The 26792-nt window shown below is 47.1% G+C and overlaps 2 protein-coding genes across 18 annotated transcripts in view; one reads left to right on the plus strand and one right to left on the minus strand.

Annotated features, from left to right (window-relative positions):
- The window catches only part of NCOR2 (nuclear receptor corepressor 2), a 392573-nt gene that overhangs the window by 263426 nt on the left and 102355 nt on the right, over positions 1-26792 (minus strand). For all 17 annotated transcript variants that reach the window (XM_082203742.1, XM_082203745.1, XM_082203729.1 and 14 more), the window contains exons 2-3: positions 25638-25887; positions 1813-1940 (exon numbers count right to left, since the gene is read on the minus strand). In XM_082203742.1, the coding sequence (XP_082059868.1) occupies positions 1813-1940; positions 25638-25742 (233 nt within the window). In that variant the 5' untranslated portion in view covers positions 25743-25887. The remainder of the gene's footprint in view (positions 1-1812; positions 1941-25637; positions 25888-26792) is intronic.
- LOC309521381 (tigger transposable element-derived protein 1-like) overlaps positions 17622-26792 on the plus strand; it is a 355247-nt gene continuing 346076 nt past the window's right edge. Inside the window, exon 1 of the mRNA XM_082203843.1 lies at positions 17622-18278. Within this exon, the coding sequence (XP_082059969.1) occupies positions 17754-18278 (525 nt within the window). The 5' untranslated portion in view covers positions 17622-17753. The remainder of the gene's footprint in view (positions 18279-26792) is intronic.

Below are 26792 nucleotides of genomic sequence, written 5' to 3' on the forward strand. Positions count from 1 at the left end.
CTGCTTTGAAAAACAGGAGTGTCTTACGAGAACTGACAGGCAGGCGAGGAAGCGGAGTGTGGATGAAAATAAAAGAAAACCGGGGCTCCAGCAGATTTCCGGTTAACAGCCATTTCTGGAGGGAGGTTATTGTGGTGGCACCTTCCACAGTACTCTGGTCAAGCACTCAACTAAGATGCCACACAAAGGGAAGGAAAAACTAACACTCAGGGCATCAGGCAGCAGATGGGCAGTGAGTCAGTAATAATCCCCCCCCATCCATTCCTCTCCAAATGTTCTCCCACCTCAACCTACTGCTCCCATCAAACATTGTAGGACTGCAACGCCGATCAGCGCCAGCCAGCATGGGCAACCGTCACAGCTGATGGGAGTTGTATTCACCAAAAAACATCTGGGGGCAGCAGGCTGGGCAAGCTTGTTCTACTTCAGGGGTGGGGAACCTTTTTCAGCTGGTGGGCCACATTCCTTTCTCAGCAGCCTTCTGAGGGCCACATGACAGTGGTGCCCGGGCCAAAGACAAGCAGAGGAGCAGATATATTTTACCTTTCTACAGCAGGCTTGTTCCTACTGGCACCCCTCTCTATCCTCCACCCAGGCACGCAAGTGGCGTTAGCCAGGTGAAACACACACAAGGAGGGTTCAAATGCATGGCTGAGGGTCTGACAGAGGGTCCAGGGGGGCCATATTCAGACCCTAGGCCTGAGGTCTCCCACCCCTCTTCTACCTAACGCCAAGGGGTAGAGGATCGGCTGCAAACCAGCCTGACACAGAGCGCCCTGGTCCATGCCAGGCTTGGCCTCCTGCCCTCAACCATTTTTCCTCCTCCCCTCAGAGACACAGCAGCAGTCTGTGCTTGCTGTTTGCTTGAATCCTCTCCTCCAAATTCACAGGCCTCCCTTGTGCCTGCCGCTCCTCCCCACCCCCTGCCAGCCCACAAGAGCCAGCTGCCTCAGCTGGAAGCTAAGCAATCGGAACCTGGGAACCCAGCCAAAGCTCTTACAGATGCGTCTAGCTTGAATCTGCGGGGTGGGGGGTGGGACTCAGCTGCATGGACGGCTGCGCCTCCCCACTCCTCTGGCGCAGGAAGAGTGAGGGGGAAATGAGGGAACCGCTTCTGGTGCCAGAGAAAGCCCAAGGAATTTGCTGTGGCTAGCCCTCACCAGCACTGCAGCCTCCAGCCACCAATAAATCCAAGAAACACAAAGAGGGGGAGCGTGGGGGTGTGGGAAAGGGCCTCAAGAGGTCACCTAAGTCCACAACTGCTGCACCAAAGAAGGATTAATTAGGCTTGAGCCGCTCTTGACATATGTTTATGCAGGTCTATATTTTAAAACTTCCACTGATGGAGAAAGGAAGGAACTCCACGGCTTCTCTTTGGCAACCACTTCCAAGAAATATTGTGGATATTTTTCTGGCTATCATAGACCACAAAGCTGGGAAAGGCCACAATCAAATGATCTCACCAGGTAGATCCCATACTTGAAAGCATCCCTTGCCAACACTCATACAATTCTCCAGAAACCTCCAAAAGGAGGACATGCCTGGTTTCTGAGCTGGTTCCCATGTTCTGTGTACCCTTCAAGGTACTGGATGAACAGATCAGTTTATTTTTCTGTCCATTTTGGGTTTGTTCATTTTTGGGTCCATTTCGTGCCACTTGTGCATTAACCCTTGGATGGTGGTGGTTGTTTAAACACAAAAAATTGTATTTCAAGATTTTTGCAACCTTTCCCTACAGACCCACTTATATTGGTGCACAAAGCACTCTGTGCATAGCACTACACACGCAACCGCTCCTTGCATTCCCCTTACCTTTCATTTCCTGGCTGGAACTCCGAGAGTAAGGAGGGCCTCCTCCGCTGCGGCTGCAAGATAGACCCAGGAGGAAGGTGAGAAGGGTAGTCCCTGGAATGGTGCTGATACTCCAAGAGTCCCACATCCTGAGCAAAAAGGGAGGGGGGAGAAAAGAGACAGGATTTGCAGAGGCTTTCACATAGGTTTCAGCCGCCTATTACACACTCTCAATCTTCCCCACAATAGAACTGTGTGCCCTCCACACTAAAAGCACACCCTCAAAAGATTCTGTAGCAAGGGAATATGCATTTTGTGACCCGCATACACTATGCAAGCTTACATCTAACAATTTCTATAATTTCTATGATTTATTCTATTTGGGGTATTTTGCATCATTGTTTTGCCAGTCGTGGGGGGGGGGGGCAGGGGTGAGCAAGAAGCTTTGAAGCAAACCAAAGCCCCTCTGGAAACCACAAAAAAACTATTTTTATTATGCCACCACTCATTTTTGACAGGTATCACACATGAACTTTTCCAACTTACCTCTGCAGCCTCTAAAAACCAGAAACATGTTTGCTTTCACCCTTCTTTAACCAATAAAAGGAAGATTGGTGGGGGGAGATAATCTTATGATGTAAGAAAGAAACTGCTCCTGTTCCCTTATCGGGTACCCAAGAGCCCATATAGAGTCCTTTTGTAGGTTCTCTATAGGTAGGAGAAAATAACAGAAACCAACTAGAGAATATTGAGAAGCAAAGCAGATCTTTATTAACTGTTGCAACAGGGTGCTCCCCTCACCCGCAGAAAAGGAGGAGGACCCTGAACAAAGGTGTGCCCGCCCTTATAAAGACATTTTAAATTGCCCGCCCTGGAGTCCAAGACCACCCCCAGAAACATCATACCTGCATCACAAAAGAGGCAGTCTGCAACAGAAATCTGAATGCGTTGTTTATCTTATGTGTGGCAAGTTACCTGATTGCATTATCTGGGTTTTGGCCACTCTTTTGTTATTATAACTACTTTATTCCTGAATCTAGGTCACACCCTGTTCATATCTTGAATGTGCCCTTAAGACAGGATTTGTGAGGAAAGAGACAATGGGGAGGTTTCCCACTTTGACCTTGTAGAGAAATATTTGAGGTCAATTTGTTCAGGACCTTTTCTACGGGGTTTCAGACATGTGGTTTATATATAGTTATGAATATATATATATGAGACCTTAGAATTCTTATAACAATAACCACAATGAAAGCTGACATTCCCAGAAAGATTAGTTCTGAATCAGAGACCGACAGACCACGCAGAGCCCTGACCAGAGCCATCCACTTCTTCAGATGTTAGGAATGTATTAAGCAGCCTCACACAAAGCTGGCTGTCCAGCTCAGCACTGTCCCCAGTGACTGGAAGCGGCACCCCACCATTTCACAAAAGGGTCTCTCTCATCCCTACCTGGTGGGGTGGGGTGTTGAACCTGGCACCATCTGCAAGCAAAGCAGACGCCCTACCACTGAGCTCTGGCCTTGGCTTCCTGCAGAGGATTACCACTGAGGAGAACCTCCTCAGAAAGCCTGGAGGGCTGCTGCCAGTCAGTGCAGACAATATTGAGCTAGATGGACCATTGTAAAAGAAGAAGCAAAGGCTCAAAGTGGTATTAAAAACAAGTCTTAATAGTCCGAGATTCAGTGTCTTGATAGCAGAACCTGTGTCTTGTGCCCCTAAGAAAGGTTGTCAACAATCAAAATGGCCAGACATTTTATTGTTCTGTTATTTGATCAAGACCTACACTTCAGTACCACCTTCCTTTCGCTTTTCGGTACCATTCTGCACACATGCACACACTTCCCCACCCCGCCGCCAGACTATCACTATTCTGCCTTTCCTTCAAGAAACTCAAGATGGCTCTCCCTTCCCCATTTCACCTGTTGTAAACAAAATCTGCCCCTTTCCCTTATGGGGTATCCAAGAGCCCCTATAGAGTCCTTAAGTGGGTTCCCTATCGGTAGGAGAAAACAACAGAGGCCAACCAGAGAATATTGAGAAGCAAAACAGATAGTAAGCCTGATCTTTATTAAACTGTTGCAACAGGGTCCTCACTCCCCACCCGCAGGAGGGAGAAGGAACCCAGAATAAAGGTGTGCCTGCCCTTAGGTAGACTTTTCAAACTGCCCACCCTCAAATTCCAGACCACCCGCAGAAACATCATGACAGAGGGGGTGTAGCCCAGGACACCCCCCCCCCAATACATCACAGAAAGAGGTGGTTTGCAGCAAAAACCTGTCTGGCAGAAAACCTGTCAATGGTCACTGATTGGATCACGCAGCCAGGCTGGCCATTCTTTTGTAATGATAAACTCTTCATTCCTCAGCCAGGTCACAGGCTCACCCTATTCACATCTTCAATGTGCCCTTAAGGCAGGATTTGTGATCACAGAGACAATGGGGAGGTTTTTTTCATTTCCTCCCTCCTTGCAGAGAAACATTTGGTCAGTTTGGGAGAGTCAAAATGGTTTCAGGACTGTCTTCATGTACTGTTTCAGACATGTGGTTTATGTATTTATGTACGCGTTTGCCTTGTACATTTAATTTATATATTTGAGAGCTTAAATTCTTATAATACACCCTCACAGCAGCCCTGTGAGGTAGGCCAAGCCAAGAGATCGGGACCAATCCAAGGGCACTCAAGTGAGCTTCATAGTCGAGTGGGGATTTGAACCCTGGTCTACCAGTCCAGGGCCACCAACTGGCTCTGCTTCACAACTCAAAAGGCTTCCATGGGCCATACATCAAGGAGTTTCCTGAAGGAAGATCATTTGAGAAAGCTCTGACCTGAGCCATTTGCCATTATCTCAAGGATGTCTCTTCAAACACTCAGAAGGGAAATATTTGTTTCAGAGAGGGCAGGATGGAGGTGCTATTTTATTAAAAGGCACATCTATCTCATTCCTAGACCCCTCCATAAAGGAGAGGGCTCCCTCAGTTTAATTAACTGAAAAGCTCTCTGCCACACCTATTAAACACCTTGATATCTCAGCTGTTCCTTATTAGCCCACAGGAAAGGGAGGGGAGATGCTGTGCAAAGAACAAAGAGCAAATTATTTAGAACCTAGGCCAAAGCCACATGATACCAAGAGCAATTTCATTAAAAAATGGAAGACCTGGCAGCCATAACAGAGTCACCATGCAAAAATCCACGAGGAAGGTAAGTCAGTATTTTAGCCGAGCCAAAGGGGGATTTCAAAATCTCTCTTAAAAATCCCTTAAAAGAACCTGAGAAGGAGGGGGGGATCCTGATGTTGTGGATTTGGGGGCAGCTTTTCTTAAAAATCTTTTTACACACACCCCCACACCCCCTCCTCACACATACAGCCAAGTGTATTGTGGAACCAAGATTTATCATACACAAACCTGTTTATAGGTCTGAAAGGTAAAGGACCCCTGGACTACCCTCTACCACATCCTTTTAAATTAGCCTTTGCCAACTTAGTGCCCTCCAGAACTTGACTGGACTCTCTCCCAGTCCTACCCGGAGATGCTGGGGACTGAACACTGGACTTCCAGCATGCAAAGCAGATGCTCTACCACCAAGAATTCCACCCCAGGACTGTGGACTTAGAAAACTTTTATTTCAGCAGAACTACTCTTATTTATTACTTAAAGGTAAAGAGACCCCTGACCATTAGGTCCAGTCGTGGCCGACTCTGGGGTTGCGGCGCTCATCTCGCTTTATTGGCCGAGGGAGCCAGCATACAGCTTCCGGGTCATGTGGCCAGCAGGACTAAGCCGCTTCTGGTGAACCAGAGCAGCGCACGGAAACGCTGTTTACATTTCAGCCAGAGCGGTACCTATTTATCTACTTGCGCTTTGATGGCTTTTCGAACTGCTAGGTTGGCAGGAGCAGGGACCGAGCAACGGGAGCTCACCCCGTTGCGGGGATTCGAACCGCCGACCTGATCGGCAACCCCTAGGCTCTGTGGTTTAACCCACAGCGCCACCCGCGTCCCTGATTATTACTTAGCTGAATGCAAGCCAAGGTCTCAGAGCAGGGTTCATACAATTCTGGTGTTTACAGAACCAGAATTAGGCAGATGGTTGGATGGCCGTCTGTCATTCATCCTTGAGTTGAGATTCCTGCATTGCTGGGGGGCTGGACTGGGAGACCCTTGGGTCCCTTCCAACTCTGATTCTTTCTTTTGCAAGCCCCCCCCCCCAAAGGTGCTGTCAAAAAGAAATAAAAATATAAAGTATGAGGCAATAACAATGCATTAAACATTTCACATTTTGTAAGAAGTGAAAACGGAACATCTATCAAGCAGATGGAAAGAGCAGACAAAAGACAAGCGTTATTAGCCACAAACCACAGCCTGGGTCTAGGTTATCAGATGCTTAATCTTTTTGCATGGACAGCAAAAGTCTTCCTTTTCTTGGTCACGCTGAGCTCCTGCTCTGAACATGAGCTGTGCACACTTGCACACCAGACATAGCAGCCTGCACCCAAAAGGCACTGAACAGAAACCATTCCGTAGTTTTCTAAGTCACAGTCCTGGGGTGGAATTCTATGCTGTGCCATTACCCATGTTCCAACTGCACGGATGTTTCAGCTTACCCCCCTCTCCTCTCCCTGCATGCTGTTCTCTCAACTCCCTCAAGCCAATTTCAGGAGGGGGCGGGCGGAGGGAAGACCTGTATCCCTGGTCAGTAACTTAGGTCACCTGTACTTTGCAGGAGGAATTCCATTGCCCTAGCATGATAAACCCACTAAAAAAAAAAAAAAAAAAAAAACATGGTTAGAAAAGTGACAGGGAAATGCACTGCAAGTTGTGGGATGAACAGACAGACAGCAGAAAAGATGTGCAAGCACTTTGAAAGTGAATCAGGATGAATGCTCATAGTAGTACAAACCTCTCCGCAAAAAAATTCTAAATAAAAGCTCAATAAAGACTGGACATAGTCTAATCTCCAAGTAAACTTTCTGCAAGCAAATCATGTCATCTGAACGGGTACTTAATACACACAAGCACCATGTTTTGAATTAAGGCAAGAACAAAGACCCTTTGGCCCTACAGACACAAACTGTAACTGATGTGGTTGCCGCTTAGAATAGCCTCCCTCAACTTTGACCCCTCTGTTTAGACTAGGAAGACCATCTGCCTCGGCCAGCCCGGCCAATGTGTCCAGGGACGATGAGAGTCCAGCAGCATCTAGAGGGCCCAACACCAGGGGAGAGCAGAGCCCTGTTCTCAGGCACGCTGAATGATCTTGGGGGAACCTTTCAAAATGCACTCCGCTTCTCTGCCCACATCTAAACAAATCATGCCACCCGAAAACAATTCTTCAGGTTGCTTATACAAGACCCCAAGCTTCCCTTGCCACACCTCTTCATGGGAACTTGGGAAGCTGCCTTATCCTGACTCCACAGAGCTCAGGGTATCAAGCAGTTGATACGGAAGGGGGGGCATGTCTTCTTCACCTCCTTCTTCGCTACAATATATCCATTTATTTCCAGTTGTCAATGTCAAAAGGGACTAAAAACTATAAAATTCATAGAAAATCAACGTGCCAATTTGCTCAATTTCTCTAGGACCCCATGACACCTCCCCTGTCCTCCATAATCCCTCAAGCAAGGTGTCAAGACCCTAATCCTGTCAAACCACTCTGCCAAGCCTTTCCTCTGGGCAAGGCCAGGTGGCAGACCATGCATACATGGACCATTGTCTTCTCATCAGGTACTCAGGATGTACTTATCTGCACATATCTCCAGCTCTCTGCATATTCCCCCTCCCTCCTCCATATGTTAATCCGGTGTAACCCAACCTCTTCCTAATGTATTCGTGGTGTAATCTGTGTAACCCAACCTCTTCTTAATGTATTCATGATGTAACTGGGATGTATTTTGCACTGTATTCTGGGATATGGAGGGAAATTTCAAAAGTTCATGTCACCCCTTTCTGGCTGTTCAATCTCGCCTTGAACCTGTTGTGCAATAAACTTGGATCTTCTGCAGTTTGCTCCTGTCTCCGGCTGAGCTCATTTTCCTCCGCAGGGACCCACGGACCTAGTCCGACGAGCTGGGTGGCAGAGCAGCCTTGCACCCAGATTTTACCGTAACACAGTGGTCTCTCCCAATCCTATCCAGACCTTCTGCATGCAAAGCAGTGGCTCTGCCGCAGAGCTCCAGCATTTCCAAGAGCAGTGAGCAAGTGCAGCTGGGAGAAGCCACCATCTTTCATCCACTTTTGGCATTTGGAGCAGGGAAGCGTTCTATGAATGGGAGGCTGGGGATTAAAATGACTAATTTTCCTGGCATCCCAAGAAGGAGAAATCTTTAAAATACTTTTCTTTTGTCTCCCCCGCCCTTCTCTCTCTCTCTCTTTCTTTCTTTCTACCAAGTAACTGTAAAATATATATTATTACTTGACAGCCCCAAAAGCTCAGCTTTGATATTTCCTGACATTTCTGTCTTCATGGGAAGCTCCCATCCCAGCTGGAACCGAACCACCAGTGTGCCAGCCTGGCTTGTCTTTTCCTTGTTGCTTAGCCTAACACCACCACAATAAAATCTTGTTTGTAGCAGAGCAGAGGGCCACGCTGAGTCCAGCCAAAAGGAGGAGAAAGACGACATGGTGATATCTGTAGAAGAACCAATTGAGTCAATCCTGAAAGTATTACAAGAGATAAACAAATTTGGCAAGGTAGCAGGCCTTAATAAGGATAAAATCAAAATCTTGGTTAAAAATATGAATGACGCAAGTAAAAATAAATTACAAGGTGTGTCTGGATTAAAGACTGAAAGGAAGGCTAAGTATTTAAGTGTAAATCATATAGATCTGTTTAAAGATAATTATTTAAAATTATTTATTTATATATAAATAAAAATTAAGCAGTTTGTATTTTTTCTAAATAAATAAATGAAACACATGCTGCCGGGAGAGGGATTATAAACAGTAAGGTCAGAAGAAAAAGGGACAGAGAAAAGCACAAATGGTGATAATTACATTTTTAACAGTGACCATTCATGAATACACCATGCTAATAACACAACCAGTACTGTTAAGCCATTAGCATATGTAATGTGATGAAAATCCATTGTGCTGATTCAATCCGCAAGGGATAGCATTTGAACCTCCTGATTAATTATCATTCAGCAGTTTTCAAGTCTCTCTTTGAAGCTCCTCTCTGCTACTTTGGCCACTGTAAGGTCAGTTGCTGAGGGCCTGAGAAGCTGAACTGTTCCCCAACTTGTTTTTCAATATTGCCATTTCTGATACCAATTTTGCATCCAATTATTGTCTTGCGCTGAGACTGGACTGTTTCTCCTATGTAGAATACAGAAGGTCACTGTCAGCACTTTCAGAAAATGAGCAGGTAAATGAACCTCTGATGATGTAGATGACATTATTAGGTCCCATAAAAGCGTTGCCATGACATGGGGAACAAAGTTGGCATCTGGATCTGCTAATGTGACCTGCTAGTTAAATAGCTGTTTTAGGTTGGGGATGGGGAGCAGGACTGTATCAAGGAAAACACAGGTCCCTGTAAAAGAGAAGAATCCTTGTCTAGGATGAGAGGATACCTTTCCATGGCTTTAGTGTCTGTGGTTGTAAATCACTTTGAATCATTTCTGTGAGTAAAATGACCAAGAAATATTAATAATAAAAATGACAAGAACTGGGAGCTGTAAGTGACAACGGGTCCCTTTTTATTCACGTTAATAAATTAAAAAATGAATAAAGGGCAAAACTACCATATTGACTGAAACACCTTGTCAAAAAACTGGGGTCGTCCAATACACGGGTAGTGGCATTTGCGGGGGGGGGGAGCAGCACGCCTGCCAGCCAGCTGGTTGGTGGGAGCGCAACTTCCCCTGATGCAGGAAACGATCTAGGGAGTGTCTCCTGCCCGCAGATTCATTTTTTTTGGGGGGGGGGAGAAGCTCAACAGCTTTGGGCCATCTCCCCTCATTTTCTTAAAACTGAGTCCCATAAATGGGGGGGGGGGTGTCTTATACATGGAGGCACCTTATAGATGGAAAAGTACGGTATTTCCACAAATTTAGCACAGGTCTCTTTGTGATATGGGTGCCCACCAATAAGTAGCACCCATACCAAATCTCCACAGCAAACTTGAATAACTCATCTTTTCCCTGACTTTGTGGCTAGCATTAAAATCTCAACTGACTCACTTCCCTCTCCCAACCATTTCTGCTTACCCCTACTCACTGAAAACCTGCGCACCCTAAAAATAAAGGGGGGGAAGCAATACCCTTCAAGCACTATTTTCTTCAGGGAGAGATAAGTCTACTGTTGCAGGAAGCCACATGGAGTCCTGCCTGGGTGTCCTGCATGGACAGCAAAGGCAGGAAACTGAGCAAGATCAAGACTCATGGTTTTTTGGTTTTTAAAAAATCAACAAAGGAAAAGCAGCACTAAAAAGATGAAGAAATTAAGGAAAGTCCCAACTCTCTGAGTTCTGGCAAGAAGACCAACTTCCCAAAAAGCAACTGCCATCTATAGAATAAAACCACAGCAACTGCAACAACATAGATGTAAACTTGTCTGCCAGAACTTCCTTTGTGCCCCACATAGTTATTAGTTGCAGCATTACACTTGTTTCCTGACTTCATTTCAAGGAGTTTGGGGGCAGCCTGGGAGTCTCGCATCCACACCTCAGGCAGACCTCCTGCCTCCTTCACTTCAATGATGTCAAATGGACTATTCAGACCAGCCAACCTGTTGCCATCCACATTTCAGGCTACAACACCCATCTTTCCTAAATACTGGTAAAGCTGGCTGAAACCGAAGAGAGTTGTAGTCCAAAACATCAGGAACAAAACAGGTTGGAAAAGGCTGGTTCGGGTCACAGCACACAGGCAGGTCCCCATTGTGAACCCTTAAGCTTCAGGCTTGTTCCGTGCAACAGCAACCAGTCCTTTGTGGTAGTCAAACTGGGTTCTTCTGTCTCATCAGAACAGACAGAGAGCCGGCTGGATCAGGCCAATGGCCCATCTAGTCCAGCTTTCTGTTCTGACAGTGGCCAACCAGATGCCTCGGTGGGAAGCCTACAAAGAGGACCTGAGCACAACAGCACCTTCCCCACTGGTGATTCCCAGCATCTGTAATCCAGAGGCATATTGCCATTGACAGCGAAGGAAGAACAGTGTGGCTCATAACCACCAACAACATGATCCTCCAAGAATTTGTCTAATCCTCTTTGAAAGCCATCCAGGTTGACAGCCATCTTGTGGGAACAACTCCCCTAGTTTAACAATGAGTTGTGTGAAGCAGTACTTCCTTTTGTCTGTCCTGAGTCTTCCAACATCCAGCTTCCTTGGGTGTCCCCAAGTTTTAGGGCTAGAAAGAGAGAAAGAGCTTTCTTCCACCACTTTCTCCAGGCCATGCCTTGGCGGTGATCACACCAAGCTTCCCCTTAACTGTTGTATTCCCAGTTTTGGTGAATTTGCTCCTACAGTCATCACGACAAGCCACATTTGCATCCAGCCTTTCCTCCAAAACATGCAAGAGCTGTGTGGTTGGGGAAGTCCCTTCTGAAAGGAGCTTGGCCCTTACATTACAGTCTTTCAAGCAGTCTTTGCCAAACTAGCACTCTCCGGGAGTTTGGACTTCAACTCACACCAGCCTCACCAGCATGGTTGGCTAGCTAGGGCTGATGGGAGTTGTAGTTCAAAACCATTGGAAGGCGCCTAGTTTGAGTAGGCTGTCTTAAAGACTTATTTTTTCAGTGCTGCCTTTCCCAAAAAGTAAAGCTGGCTCATGTGATCAGAGCTGATTTCTAACTGTTACGTATACCAGTCTGAAATGCCTATGCACCCAACGTGGTCCTAAAAGGCTGACTGTGAATGCTTAAACAAATGTAGGAAACTCTCTCATTTCAATCTCATGAGATCACTGTGAGGTGCAGGACCGTTCAGTAACCTTCACAACCAGGCAGGGAATTTAACTTGGGAGTCCCTGGTCTAAGCGCAGCATTTCATGTGCTACAGCCACAGGTCAGCACAATACATTTAAGGGAGCTTGTGAAGGGACTCAAGTATTCCCAAGGGTTTGACATCTTGAAATTTATCAACGGAGGGCAATGGCTCCAGAACTAATGCCTGGAGACCTCTACGAGAGCAGCACTGCATTTCAAAAGAGACAAGAACGGGCCACACAGTGGTTTTTTCCAGAGGTTTGAGGCTACTGCCAAAATATGTGGTGGTGCTCATTAGTTTAGAGAGAGATTAGACAAATGTATGGAAGATAGGTCTATCAGCTGCCAGAAAACATAATGGAAACTCCATGCACAAAAGCATTATGCACAGTTGTACCTTGGATCCCAAACACCTTGCGAGTCAAACATTTTGACTTCTGAATGCTGCAAACCCAGAAGTGAGTGTTCCGGTTTGCAAATGGAACAGAACTTCCATGTCTTCCGATTGGCTGCAGGAGCTTCCTGCAGCCAATTGGAAGCCGCACTTTGGTTTCCAAACATTTGAAAGTTGAACAGACTTCCAGAATGGATTCCGTTCGACTTCCAAGGTACGACTGTATCTGAAAATCAGTTGCTGGGGGGCAACTGGAGGGCTCTCCTTCCTGTACAGCCAGCTTGTAGACTTCCATGGCTGCGAAGAGTTGTAGCTCAGTGGGAGAGCATCTCCACTGCAAGCAGGAGGTCCCAGTCTCTATCCCTGGCATCTCCATGTAAGGCTAGGAATATGGAGAGCTGCTGCCAGTCAGTGGACCAACGTTCTGAGTCAGTATAAGGAAGCTTCCTGTGTTCCCGGAAGCAGCCAACCCACTTTAGGAAGCTGGTTGCTGGACTGGGGGGAACTCTGACCTGCCCTTGCAGGCCTCTTCTTACATGCACAGAAAAAACCTGGGTGTGGGTGGGTGTAAAGCTCATTGCATGTGACTGATAGAGGAATGTGCAGGAGAGGAGAACTGACCAATGACCGACCATTGAACTTTCATGTGCAGGTCAAGGATGGTCAACAGAGGCTCCAAAGACATCTGGAGTACTGTATAAACCAGTGTTTCCCAACCGGTGTTCCGCGGCACACGAGTGTGCCGTGAGACGTTGCCTCGTGTGCCGCGAGATGCCTGGAGGGAGGCGGGCGAGTCGGGCGGCGAGAGGCGGGGCGGCGGCGGCGAGGAGAGGCCGCGCCTCCTGCTGCTGCCTGGCGCTTCTCCTCGCAGCCGGCAGCGCTGCCTGGGCGCCTCCGCGCGACTCTGCCTCGCTGGGTTTGGTCTCCCAGCAGAGACGGGTCACACGCGCCCCTCCCTCCCTCCCTCAGCCTGCGCGGAGGGAGAGCCAGAGAGAGGCATCGCTCCTGCGCGGCGGGAGAGGGAGCAGCCGGAGCGATGCCCCAAACGAAGGCATGGGACCGGAGGGGAAATCCTCTCCGAGGAGGATTGAGCGCAGCTGAGAGAAGCCTTTCGAGGAGCTGCCGTGTCCCCTGGAAACCCCCTTCCCAGCTCTGCCTGCCTGCCTGCCCAAAGCTTGGAGGTTCCCCGGCAAGGGGGAGGGAAAAAACTTTCACTTTTGTGCGTCCCTCCCGGCGTGACGCTGCGCGCTGACGTCACGGGGCGGGGCTTTAATGGTGGTGTGCCGCGAGATTTTTTTTCAGTAAACAGGTGTGCCGTTGCCCAAAAACGTTTGGGAAACACTGGTATAAACAAAACATATGCACTATGCTTCCAAAGCTCATTGCACACACTGCTCTTCTCCTTCCATGACAACCACATCTTTAACATATGCACGGTAATCTCCACACATATTATAATTCAACAGATTAGCACCTGGAACTCTGTCGTAATAGGCTACACAAAATGCATAGTAGTGTAAACATGTCTGTAAGACACATTTTGATCTAAAGAAAATTCTGATGGGAGTTATTATTACTTATTTAGCCAAAACAACTGGAGGGCTCCAGCTTGGCAAAGGAATCAGTGTATCGTTAAAGAAACAAGAATTATTCAAATAGGAATCCACACAGCTACACTGAAAATGTGCAACACCTGGAATCCTTCTAAATCAAACCTTAGGTAAAGGTAAAGGGACCCCTGACCATTAGGTCCAGTCGTGACCGACTCTGGGGTTGCGGCACTCATCTCACTTTACTGGCCGAGGGAGCCAGTGTACAGCTTCCGGGTCACATGGCCAGAATGACTAAGCCGCTTCTGGCAAAACCATTAAGCATGGAAACGCCGTTTACCTTCCCGCTGGAGCAGTACCTATTTATCTACGTGTTTTCGAACTGCTAGGTTGGCAGGAGCTGAGACCAAGCAACGGGAGCTTACCCCGTTGCGGGGATTCGAACCGCCGACCTTCTGATCGGCAAGTCCTAGGCTCTGTGGTTTAACCGCGTCCCTAAATCAAACCTTACATCCATCACTAATGAGGGTCAGGCCAATTTTTATTTTCCTGGTGTGGGATAGTACCTATTTTAGTATTTTTCTAGCTCTCAGGAGTGTTATCATGTTCACCGCATTGTCCAGCATAAAAGCCTGAGATGTGTGTCAGGATGCAGGAGAAGATAGCTAAATGGTGGCCTCCCAGGCTGTGCACACAGGAGGTCCCTGGTTCAAACCCCAGCATCTCCAGATTTAAATATATACAGTGGTCCCTCAGGTTACGAACTTAATTCGTTCCGGAGGTCCGTTCTTAACTCAAAACTGTTCTTAACCTGGGGCGCACTTTCGTTAAAGGGGCCTCCAGCTGCCACCGTGCTGCTAGCACACAATTTCTATTCCCATCCTGGGGCAAAGTTCTCAACCCAAGATAACTCTTCCGGGTTAGCGGAGTTTGTAAAATTTAAATCAAATGCACCCTGTGATGCATATCTGCAAGGAGTGTCACCAACATGAAAAGTCTGGAAAGCTCTGCCCGAGAGCACTGTATGTATAAAATTTGTCTTCCTAGTCTATCAGTTGGTCCTAGGTCAATACACCTGTTACCATTCAGTTTTCCCATATTACCATCTTTTTTCCAATTATTGAAGTAGGATTTCCTCCAGAGAGTAATTTAAGCATGTGAAAATGGATCAAATTTATTTTTATTAGCCAATATATCCCATATCTTTTTAACTGACTTAATTGTTCCAAGAGTTGTTGGAACTTTCAGATATTTTGATCCTAATACTGTCCACCCAATCAAAGGCACTATATATGTATATTCTAAGGTTGCACAATTTTGGAGATTAAGACCATCAGCACGTCTCCAATGCCTGATACCTGTCAATAAACAAGTAATAAATAATAAATAAATCCACCTTCCTTAATTTGTAATTTGCAAATTGTGGCAGCATGCGGGGGGGGGGTGTCTTTCCCATTCCCTATTACCTGGTTCTTGACTTTTCTTCAACTGGAGAGGCCAGGGATTGAACTATAAGACCTTCAGCATGCAAAAGGATGCCCCAGACCACTGAATTCTAGTCCCCTGGGGGAAGCACTGAAAGTGCAGCAGTAAATGTGTTTGCCAAATAAGACCACCTGCAGCTGTTCAATTTCCCTGCTTCTTCCTAATCAGTGGGAAAGCCATTTGCAATGGAAAAGTTCAGTACTGCAGCAGCCGAGCAACAGGATCCGCCACAAACAAATAGGTACAAAGCCAACATTGCTCTCTGTGAATCATTTATAGCAGCACAGAGTAAATGGAGTTGCAGCACACCAGTGTATGTATGCTACAAAGAGCCAAAGACTATAGTATCATCACAAGGAAATAGACATTATAACAGTGGAGACATCTTTAGGTCCACGTGAGAAATCCTCCATCCTTGGCAAACAGATGTTCCCTATTAAGGCAGCAAGGGGAAGCTCAGTCCCAAGAGGGCCTGTTTTACAAGCAGAAGGTCCCAGGTTCAAACCTTGGCATCTCTGAGTAGGGCTGGGAGAGACCCCTGGCTGAGAGAGCCACTGCCAGTCACTACAGGCAAAAGCTGAGCAAGATGAAGCAATGGTCGGACATGGCATAAGGCAACAAACTATGTTCCTAAGGAACTATAAAATCTAGTGGTAGGAACATGACGCCTCTTGTCTCTGCACTGCCATGGTGGCTTGCCAACTCTTTGTCCAAATGGTAGTACTAGTGGCGATCAAGTGACCCTAATCAGCCAATGGAGTCCCACCTGTAACTATAAATTGTCTGATTCTGGCCCAGTTTCTCAGTCCGTGCAATTCGCTACTCTGAGCAAGTTGAGCTTCTAGAATCTTTGACCCTGCTTGCCAGCTGAGGGTCACTCCAGAGGGTCACTCCAGAGCCCGAACCCAGACCATCACCATAAGCTAGCTGGTCCAACTAAAACTCCCACATTGCTTCCAAAAACATTCAAGGGTTTTGCTCGGCCTTTGCGGAAAGCAAGCTCCAGGAAAGAGCCACAACTTGCAAGGGTAACTATCCATGTCTGTTTAACTGATCTGTTAATAATATTATTATTATTAAATATTGCTCAGCGCTTGTTATCAAGCAGCTACAACAGGCTACATCTCACCAGCATTCCAAAAATGATTGCCACCAGCAATGTTTTTGGCCTGATTGTTTTCGCCTGGCTGAAATGTGTCCTCAAGCTCTTGCCTTCCTGGATTAGGGATTGAGAAATAAAATACTTCTTCATGCAACAAACACTGGAATTCGCTCCCAAGAGGCAATGATGGCCACCAACTTGGAAGGCTTTAGAAGAGAATTAGACAAACTCATGGAGAGACAGCTATCAATGGCTACTAACCATGACGGCCCGCGCTCTGTTGGAGGCAGCAATGTTTATGAATACAGTGGTACCTCGCAAGACGAATGCCTCGCAAGACAAAAAACTCGCTAGACGAAAGGTTTTTCCGTTTTCGAGTTGCCTCGCAAGACGAATTTCCCTATGGGCTTGCTTCGTAAGACGAAAACGTCTCGCGACTTTGTTTCCTTTTTCTTAAAACCGTTAAAACAAAGGGTGCTTAGCTTAAACAGCTGCAGTTGCGACTTGACTTCGAGGAGCAGCTGTTAGCACGTGGTTTTGTAACCTTTTCTCAGACTTTGCTCACTTTTGAAGCTTTTCCAAAACTTTTCCAGAACTTCTCTTGCATCCATTCGGTAAGTTAAACTTTTAAAACTTTTTTTGAGGGGTTTGGATTTTGGGTTGGGGTGTTTGGGATTCAAGGACTTGGTGTTGTGGGGGGGTTGCGATAATCTGGGAGCTTGTGGGCCTTTTTGGGGAATTTTTATGATTTTTTGTGACCACTGGGCCAGTTTGTTTGTTTTTCAAATTTTTTTTTCCTGAGTTTGAATTTCTGAGTGCTGGCTGGCTGGGGGAACAGTTGGAGAGGTTTCTGCAGGAATCTGGGAGCTTGTGGGCCTTTTTTGGGAATTTTTATGATTTTCTGTGACCACTGGGCCAGTTTGTTTTTTTTTTCATTTTTTTTCCTGAGTTTGAATTTCTGAGTGCTGGCTGGCTGGGGGAACAGTTGGAGAGGTTTCTGCAGGAATCTGGGACCATTGAGCCATGTTGTTATTTTTTGAAATTTTTTTTTGTCTGGGTGGGGGAGCAGTTGGGGAGGGGTTTGCAGCAGTTGGGGAGGGGCTGGGGGAGCAGTTGGGGAGGGGTTTGCAATTTCTGTGTGGTGGGTGGGTGGTTGTCTGTGGGAACAGTTGAGGTTTTTGAAGGCATTGGTGATTTTTGAAGCTTTTCCAAAACTTATTTTGCAGCCATTTGAGGTTTCTGAAGACTTCGGTGATTGATTGTTGAAGCTTTTCCAGAACTTCTCTTGCATCCATTTGGTAAGTTAAACTTTTAAAAAAAATTTGGTGGGTTTTGGGTTTTGGATTTTGGATTTTGGGTTGGGGTTTTTGGAATTCAAGGACTTGGTTCTGGGTTTTAATTTCTGTGTGGTGGGTGGCTGGGTGCTTTTGAATTTTTTGGATTTGAAGCACATCACTGATTTTTTTTCCTTTTTCTGAGTTTACGAAGGTAAGAGCTGTGCTGCCATGGGACCCAAGAAGACTGCTGCTGCGGTGGCCGGCGAGAGGAAGAAGGAGAAGGTGACACTGGAAATGAAGAAGGAGATCATCCGGAAGCACAACGGCGGAATGCATGTGACGGACATCGCCAGGGAGTACGGGAGGAATCCATCAACCATCGGGACCATCCTGAAGATGAGGGAGAAGATCCTGGCGACTGATGCAGCCAAGGGAGTCACCAGGATCGTGAAGAACCGCCCAGCTGTTCTGGAGGAGGTCGAGAAGTTGCTGCTCATCTGGATAGAAGAGAAGCAGCGTGCAGGGGACACAGTGTCTGAGGCCGTCATTTGTGAGAAGGCCAAGGCCTTGCACGCTGACCTCATCCGGGAACAGCCAGGAACCTCAGGCGAGCCAGAAGTCTTCAAGGCAAGCAGAGGTTGGTTTGAACAGTTCAAGACAAGATCTGGCATCCACAGCGTGGTCAGGCATGGAGAGGCTGCCAGTTCTGATGTTCCTGCGGCTGAAGACTTTGCAGCGGAGTTCCTGGAGGTTGTGAAGACGGAGGGCTACGTTCCACAGCAGGTCTTCAACTGCGACGAGACCGGGCTGTTTTGGAAGAGGATGCCCAAAAGGACTTTCATCACACAGGAGGAGGCCAAGTTGCCTGGCCACAAGCCCATGAAGGACCGTCTGACCCTGCTCTTCTGTGCCAACGCAAGCGGCGACCTGAAGATCAAGCCCCTGCTGGTGTACCACTCGGATAACCCACGGGCCTTCAAGAGACACAAGATCGACAAGGAGCGGCTGAGTGTCATGTGGCGATCCAATAGCAAGGCTTGGGTCACACGTGTGCTGTTTGTGGACTGGGTCAATCTTGCTTTTGGCCCTGCTGTCAAGCAGTACCTGCTGGACAACGACCTGCCGCTGAAGGCTTTGCTTCTGATGGACAATGCTCCTACCCATCCTAAAGGCCTTGAGGTGGACTTGTTGGAGGAGTTCAGCTTCATCAACATCATGTTCCTGCCGCCTAACACCACGCCACTGCTCCAGCCGATGGATCAGCAGGTCATCGCCAATTTCAAAAGACTCTACACCAAGGAGCTTTTCAGGCGATGCTTCGAGGTGACTGACTGCACCACCATCACCCTGCAGGAATTCTGGAAGGACCACTTCGACATCGTCACCTGCTTGAAGATGATCACCACGGCCTGGAACGGGATCAGCCAGAGAAATTTGAATTGCGCTTGGAGCAGCCTGTGGCCGGACTGTGTGGCACCAAGTGACTCTGATGCACCAGAGTCAACAGTGATGCAGAACATTGTTGCCTTGGGGAGGACCATGGGCCTGGAGGTCACGGAGGAGGACGTCTGCGAGCTGGTGGAGGAGCACGACGACGAGCTGACCACCGTGGAGCTGGTCGAACTGCAGGCAGAGGCTGCGCAGGAGCAGGCCTCACTGGAAGAGGAGGAAGCAACTGAGGAACGGCTGTCCTCCGAAAAACTGAGGGACATTTGCCTGAAGTGGAAGGAGGTGCAGACTTTTGCAGAGCAGCACCACCCTGAGAAGCACGTGGCACATGACCTTGTGAACACTTTTGATACGAGGGTCATGTCGCCTTTCAGGGAGGTGCTGAAAAGGCGGATGAAGCAGCAGACTATGGACAGGTTCTTGAGCAAGAAGCAAAGAGTGGAAGAGGAGCCTTCTTCGAGTGGTCCCCCAGAGTCTTAGAAAATGTACTGTACACTTTGTTGATTTTTAAATGTTTTTCTGTCATGTTTATAAAGTTAATTTATTTTCCCTTCAGTTTTTGAACTGCTCTTTACAGTATGTGTGACTTTAAAGAGCAGTTAATAAACTCTTGTTGTACCAAATTTGGCTTTGTTTGGACTTTTTTTGACCATAGTAAAGGTAAAGGTACCCCTGCCCGTACGGGCCAGTCTTGCCAGACTCTAGGGTTGTGTGCCCATCTCACTTAAGAGGCCGGGAGCCAGCGCTGTCCGCAGACACTTCCGGGTCACGTGGCCAGCGTGACAAGCTGCATCTGGCGAGCCAGCGCAGCACACACGGAAACGCCGTTTACCTTCCCGCTGGTAAGCGGTCCCTATTTATCTACTTGCACCCAGGGGTGCTTTCGAAGTGCTAGGTGGGCAGGAGCTGGGACCGAACGACGGGAGCGCACCCCGCCGCGGGGATTCGAACCGCCGACCATACGATCGGCAAGTCCTAGGCGCTGAGGCTTTTACCCACAGCGCCACCCGCATCCCATTTTTGACCATAGGAACGCATTAATTGATTTTCAATGCATTCCTATGGGATTTCGTGATTCGCAAGACGAAAAATTCGCTAGATGACAAAACTTGCGGAACGAATTAATTTCGTCTTGCGGGGCACCACTGTACCAGGAAACCACAAGTGGGAGAGTGTTCTTGGGCTCATGTCCTGCTTGCTGGTTTTCCGCAGACACCTGGTTGGCCTCGATGAGAACAGAATATTGGACTAGATAGACGGGCCACTGGCTGTTTATGTCATTAGAGAGGGATGTGTGAATATGTGCAGAAACTGAGCTACAGTATAAACGTAAATTGTGCATCTGTTGTTGCGCCCTCTTTTTCTTCTGGCCCCACCCATCACCATCATATGGCCCCAAAAATGTGTTCTTGGTCTGGAAAGGGTTCCTTAGCCCTGTCTTACGCAGTTAATAGCTACAGGAATCCTACCAAAAAACAGAGAATTCTCTGCATTTAAATTTCTCTAAGAAGATAAAGAGGAGGCTATTGATCAAGCAGGTCGCCCTAACTCACAAAATAAGGGATCTGGCACTCCTTTGTAATCAAATATGTTGCTTCAGATAAGGGTCAGCAGTGTAAACCAGGTTGAATTACTCATTTGGCTCTTATCTGCATGGATGCAACAACAGGCTTGAGAGACAACAGCATCTTCATTGTTCCAATGACCTTGTCCTTGTCATCAATCTGCAAAGCTGCTGGTTGCTGGGGGGGGGGGAGTGTATGTGTTAATCTCTTTCAGGTAGCGGCTAAATCAAGACACAGCTCCTGCTTATGGGGCATGCTGATTTCCAAGGTTACTGCCACTACAAAGAACAAATGTGAACAGTGCTTAGAGGGGGGGTAGGGGGCCCTTCACTAAAATCCACAAACCTAGAGTCCATGCCCCACCTCTCCCCATAGTCTAACCCAACAGTGTGGAAGGTCATAAATAATAAACAAACAAATAACCAACAGTAGATTGGGAAAAGTTTCTAACTCCCAACTGTTTATAACACCAGCAACAAGAATGGCCTCCAGTGACCTGAACTTTTCCCACCCACAACCTGGGGGTCCTCATCCTCTGATCTTGCAATTCCCCCCCCCCCTGGTGCCACAGGGCCTATGACACTTGGCTCAAGAGTGGTGAGAGTGGCCACCTTTTCCTCCCTTCTGTGCAGAAACTAGGTAAAAAAATCAACATTCCTTCATCCGACCACTTTTGCCTCTGGCCCCACCCACCACTGACATGCGGCCCCCAGAAAACTGCCCAGAAGGGAAGGTGGCCCTTGGAATGAAAGGGGTTCCCTAACCTTCGTATAGGAGTTTCCTAAGGACTGGCACCACAGCAGACCCTCAAGCCATGCCTCCGGCCACCACCACCGCCCAGTTCCTCCCAGCATCTTCTCCTCTGCCCTAGGAAAGCACACACAGACCCAGAAAGCCGTGAGATGTGGCCATCAAGGTCAAGACTGGCAGGAAGTGCTAAGTTTGCATGCAAGGAGCAGCCCCATGATTTACCAGGTGATGAAAGAAAAGAAAAGAAAAGAAAAGGAAAGGGAAAAAAAAGAAGTCTGAGCTAGAAGAGGAAAACGTTCTCCAATTCAACCACATTTTCCCTCCTCGCCCAACAAGCTCACTTCTTGGTGTTGTTGTTTTAGCCCAACTGTGAGCTCAAAAACGAACACAAATTACTATGTTTGCCAAGGGTAAGGCTGGGAGCGGGCAAAATAATGGTGCCAAAGTCAATATCAAAAAATGTTTAGAAACATTGGCTAGAGTCGTGGCTGGGGTCAGAACTATGTCACACATTCAGAGAAGAGAAGGAGATGCGGCCCAAGGTGGCGTTGAGCATAGAATTCAGACTTTATAAAAACAAGTAAAAATATATGTTTCTAGACCTAGTGATGGAGAAGACATGTTTGAAAGGGCAATAAAACCTCTCAAGCAACAATGGGGGGGGTGTCTTCTCAACTTGTGTGCTTTACGTAAATCACAGGATCCAGCTTCTCCTCTTTATGAATTTCAGATATGCTAGTGCAAAATTGTGATAGATGTGCTATTTAAAAATACAACACACCTGCAGACCTGAGTTTAATCTGCAGCAACCATCTTTGCCAATCCAAAAGCTATTGCCAGAAGGTTGGGGTGAGCCTCTTCTTCAGCCACCTCCTAGCAGGCACAGTTATTTCGGACTGGTTCTCCCCTGTTCAGAAGGAAGCTAAAGGGTGAACTGCGCTGGCTGAGGAAGGGTTAATTTGAAGACATTAAGTTAATCTGCAGATTGGATTTTCTTGGAGAAAACAAAATGGTGTTGATCCAGATAAAGCAAATCACAACCAGTGGAACAAGTTTGGTTGCAACCAGTTTAAGCTCGCTGTTTTTAATGGGTGCTCAGGGTTGACCATAAAAAATACTCTCTGTTTTCCCCACTTCTCTGACCGCAGGTAGTAAAGGGGCATTTCAGCTATTTTTGCAGCGGTCGGGAAAGGAAGGGTTGAAAACAGGAGGAGACGCTAGCAGCATCAGTGGCAGGTGCATTCTTCTAGGGAGCTGGTGCCTACTGTTTTTATTTCTCATAAATCCAGTGGGAATTACTATATATCAGGGGAGAGCGGTGGGTAGAGCCAGAAGCAAAAGTGGGTGCAGCTACAAAAGAAAAGTTTACATTTGTACAGTAGGCTAGTTCCTACACGCACACACCTCTCTCAATCCTCTAGGCAGAAAAGCACGAATTCAGACATTATTAGCATTCAAGGGCTACATGGAAGGTGCCTAAAAAAGCCAGGGTGGCTATCTAAAGAACTTTTAACTGAATTAAGATTAAAAAAGGATGTGTACAAAAAATGGAAAAGAGGGGAAACCACCAAAGAGGAATTCAAACAAATAGCCAGCACGTGTAGACACAAAGTCAGAAAAGCTAAAGCACAGAATGAACTCAGGCTTGCTAGAGAGGTTAAAAGCAACAAAAAAGGCTTTTATGGGTATGTTCGTAGCAAAAGGAAGAACAAAGAAACAATGGGGTCACTCAGAGGAGAAGATGGTGAAATGCAAACAGGGGACACAGAAAGGGCTGAACTCCTCAATGCCTTCTTTGCCTCAGTCTTCTCCGATAAAGAAAACAATGCCCGAGCTGAAGAATTTGGAGCAAATGATTCAGCAAAGGAAACACAGCCCAGTGTAACTAAGGAGATAGTACAAGAATATTTGGCTAGTTTAGATGTATTCAAGTCTCCAGGGCCAGATGAACTGCATCCAAGAGTATTAAAAGAACTGGCAGATGTGGTCTCAGAACCACTGGCAGTCATCTTTGAGAATTCCTGGAGAACAGGCGAAGTCCCGGCAGACTGGAGGAGGGCAAATGTTGTCCCTATTTTCAAAAAGGGGAAAAGAGAGGACCCAAATAATTACCGCCCAGTCAGTCTGACATCAATAGCAGGGAAGATTCTGGAGCAGATCATTAAGCAAACAGTCTGTGAGCACCTAGAAAGGAATGCTGTGATCACCAATAGTCCGCATGGATTTCTGAAAAATAAGTCGTGTCAGACTAACCTAATCTCGTTTTTTGACAGAATTACAAGCCTGGTAGATGAAGGGAACGCAGTGGATGTAGCCTACCTTGATTTCAGCAAGGCATTTGACAAGGTGCCACATGATATTCTTGTAAAGAAGCTGGTAAAATGCGGTCTTGACTATGCTACCACTCAGTGGATTTGTAACTGGCTGACTGAGCGAACCCAAAGGGTGCTCATCAATGGTTCCTCTTCATCCTGGAGAAGAGTGACTAGTGGGATGCCACAGGGTTCTGTCTTGGGCCCGGTCTTATTCAACATCTTTATCAACGACTTGGATGATGGACTCAAGGGCATCCTGATCAAATTTGCAGATGACACCAAACTGGGAGGAGTGGCTAACACCCCAGAGGACAGGATCACACTTCAAAACGACCTTGACAGATTAGAGAACTGGGCAAAAATAAACAAGATGAATTTTAACAGGGAGAAATGTAAAGTATTGCACTTGGGCAAAAAAAATGAGAGGCACAAATACAAGATGGGGGACACCTGGCTTGAGAGCAGTACATGTGAAAAGGATCTAGGAGTCTTGGTTGACCACAAACTTGACATGAGCCAACAGTGTGACGCGGCAGCTAAAAAAGCCAATGCAATTCTGGGCTGCATCAATAGGAGTATAGCATCTAGATCAAGGGAAGTAATAGTGCCACTGTATTCTGCTCTGGTCAGACCACACCTGGAGTACTGTGTCCAGTTCTGGGCACCACAATTCAAGAAGGACACTGACAAACTGGAACGTGTCCAGAGGAGGGCAACCAAAATGGTCAAAGGCCTGGAAACGATGCCTTATGAGGAACGGCTAAGGGAGCTGGGCATGTTTAGCCTGGAGAAGAGGAGGTTAAGGGGTGATATGATAGCCATGTTCAAATATATAAAAGGATGTCACATAGAGGAGGGAGAAAGGTTGTTTTCTGCTGCTCCGGAGAAGCGGACACGGAGCAATGGATCCAAACTACAAGAAAGAAGATTCCACCTAAACATTAGGAAGAACTTCCTGACAGTAAGAGCTGTTCGACAGTGGAATTTGCTGCCAAGGAGTGTGGTGGAGTCTCCTACTTTGGAGGTCTTTAAGCAGAGGCTTGACAACCATATGTCAGGAGTGCTCTGATGGTGTTTCCTGCTTGGCAGGGGGTTGGACTCGATGGCCCTTGTGGTCTCTTCCAACTCTATGATTCTATGATTCTATGATTCCAGCCAGGATGCGATGCATATAGGATGCGAGGCAGGATCAGTAAAGGATAAGCCCTAGGAAGCGTTTCAGGAGCCAGATGGAGAGGCCAGCAGGGCTCCAGTGCCTGAGGTTCTCCACCCCCCATCTATGATGCAATGTCATTTCCCCATGACTTCTGGAAAATAAAAATGGTGGCCAGCTGCAGGACAACTTTCACACACGGTCACATGTTGAGCACTGTCATCTCAGCCTTTGTGAAAAGCCAGTTAAGCTGGATTGAAGTGAAGATGCTTGAACATGGCATGCCTCTTTTCTTCCCAAAAAAGTCACTGGGTCCCACTTCACAAGCTCAGCTGGCACCACAAGTTGGCATGCCTGGGTATGTACTGAGGGGCCCACACTCAAGAAGTAGGCCCACTGACAGCTGCCCCCTGGACCTACTGTAGATATACACACTTAGGAAGGGGGCAGCATGGAGGGTGTCATGACCAAGGAATGGGCCATGACTCTGGGGAAGAGCACCTGCTTTGCACGTCGAAGGTCCCAAGTTCAATCCCCAGCATCTCCAGGTATTATTATTATTACTTATTCAACTTATATTCCACCCTTTATCCGAAGATCCCAGGACAGTGTACAACATTAAGAACACAATTTATGCAGCACAATAATAAAAACAGTAGAGCTGGGAAAGATTCCTGTCCGATAGACGGTAGAGTGGCTGCCAGTCAGTTACATGAGTTACATGGAGCAATGGTTTGACTCAGTATAAAGGCCACCTCCTAAGAGCCCTCTGTAACCTGGGGCCAGCACTGTCAGCCACAGCCAGGCTCCAAACCCCTCACCACCAGACAATTCACTTTCTTGATTAAACAGAGGAGAAGAGAGAGCGCCACACACTCACCACATGCTGTTGACTTATGGCTACCGGGTAGGACATGGCATGAGGAGGATAACGGGGTTCACTCCCTCGCCACGTCTGCGCCACAGGTTGGGTAGATCCAGACATTGTGGAAGAAGTCCAGAGGCTCTCACTTTTTCTTGTGTAGATATATATAGAGCGAGAGAGAGATTCCCAGAATCTGTGATGCGAAGCACTAAAGAATCCTAGATTTCCTCCTCATTACGCACATGTTGGACGACTCATGCTGCGACTGAAAGGTAAACAAGAGGAGAAGAGAGAGAGAGAGAGCGTTAGAGCACAGTCAAAACCACTTTGGGAAGAGGCCACAGCTTTGTGGCCGTGTGTATGTTTTGCATGCATAAGGTCCAGGTTTCAATTCCCAGAATCTGCAGGCAGAGTTCAGAAAGACTCCTGCCTGAAACGCTAAAAAGCTGTGGCCAAGCAACACAAACACTGATCTAAAGGGTATAGTTTCCTAGTTTCAACTGACCCAAGCAAACCTGAGAAGAATTCAAGCCAAATAAAAGGCTGTATCCAGCTACGTTCTATCAGAGCAGAGCCATTATGAACCCTTAGTTCCCTCCACTTCAACGGGTCTACTCCAAGAAGAACTGAATAAGAGACAAACTCAACTTCTAGCTCTTCTTATCACTCGATAGTCATTCCACTGCTTGCCAACCTCTGTTATCTTACCCAGGTATGTATTATTTAACTTTACTACAATGTTAAACCAACGAGCAATGAATTCTTTACTTGTAGAACACTCTTGCCAGATAAGCCCGCCCTGAAGAAAGGCTTGAAGGCAGCAAGCTCTCTCTCCCCAGCTACTGCCCCCCCCCAGCCAACAGGAAGTTCAGCTGCCATCTTGATTAGAAGCCAATGGCAGACTGATCCGCCACCAGAAATTTGTATGATCCTCTTTTAAACCCAGACACCGCAGGATTGCACTGTCAGTCATCTCTCTTTTTTATTTTAAAAAGTTAAGAGAAAATAACTAATTCTTTTATCCCTTCCACATAGGGGATGCCTTCCCAGTCCCTGGTTTTGGTTGCCCTCTTGCAGTCCATTGTTACTGAACAGATAAAGATGCAGGAATGTGAAATGTCCAAACTCTGCTTTTGCTTCCCTACACTAAAGTGGAGACCACCCTGATAT

Source organism: Podarcis vaucheri (genome assembly GCF_965113315.1).
Source record: "Podarcis vaucheri genome assembly, chromosome: 16".
Lineage (NCBI taxonomy): Eukaryota > Metazoa > Chordata > Lepidosauria > Squamata > Lacertidae > Podarcis > Podarcis vaucheri.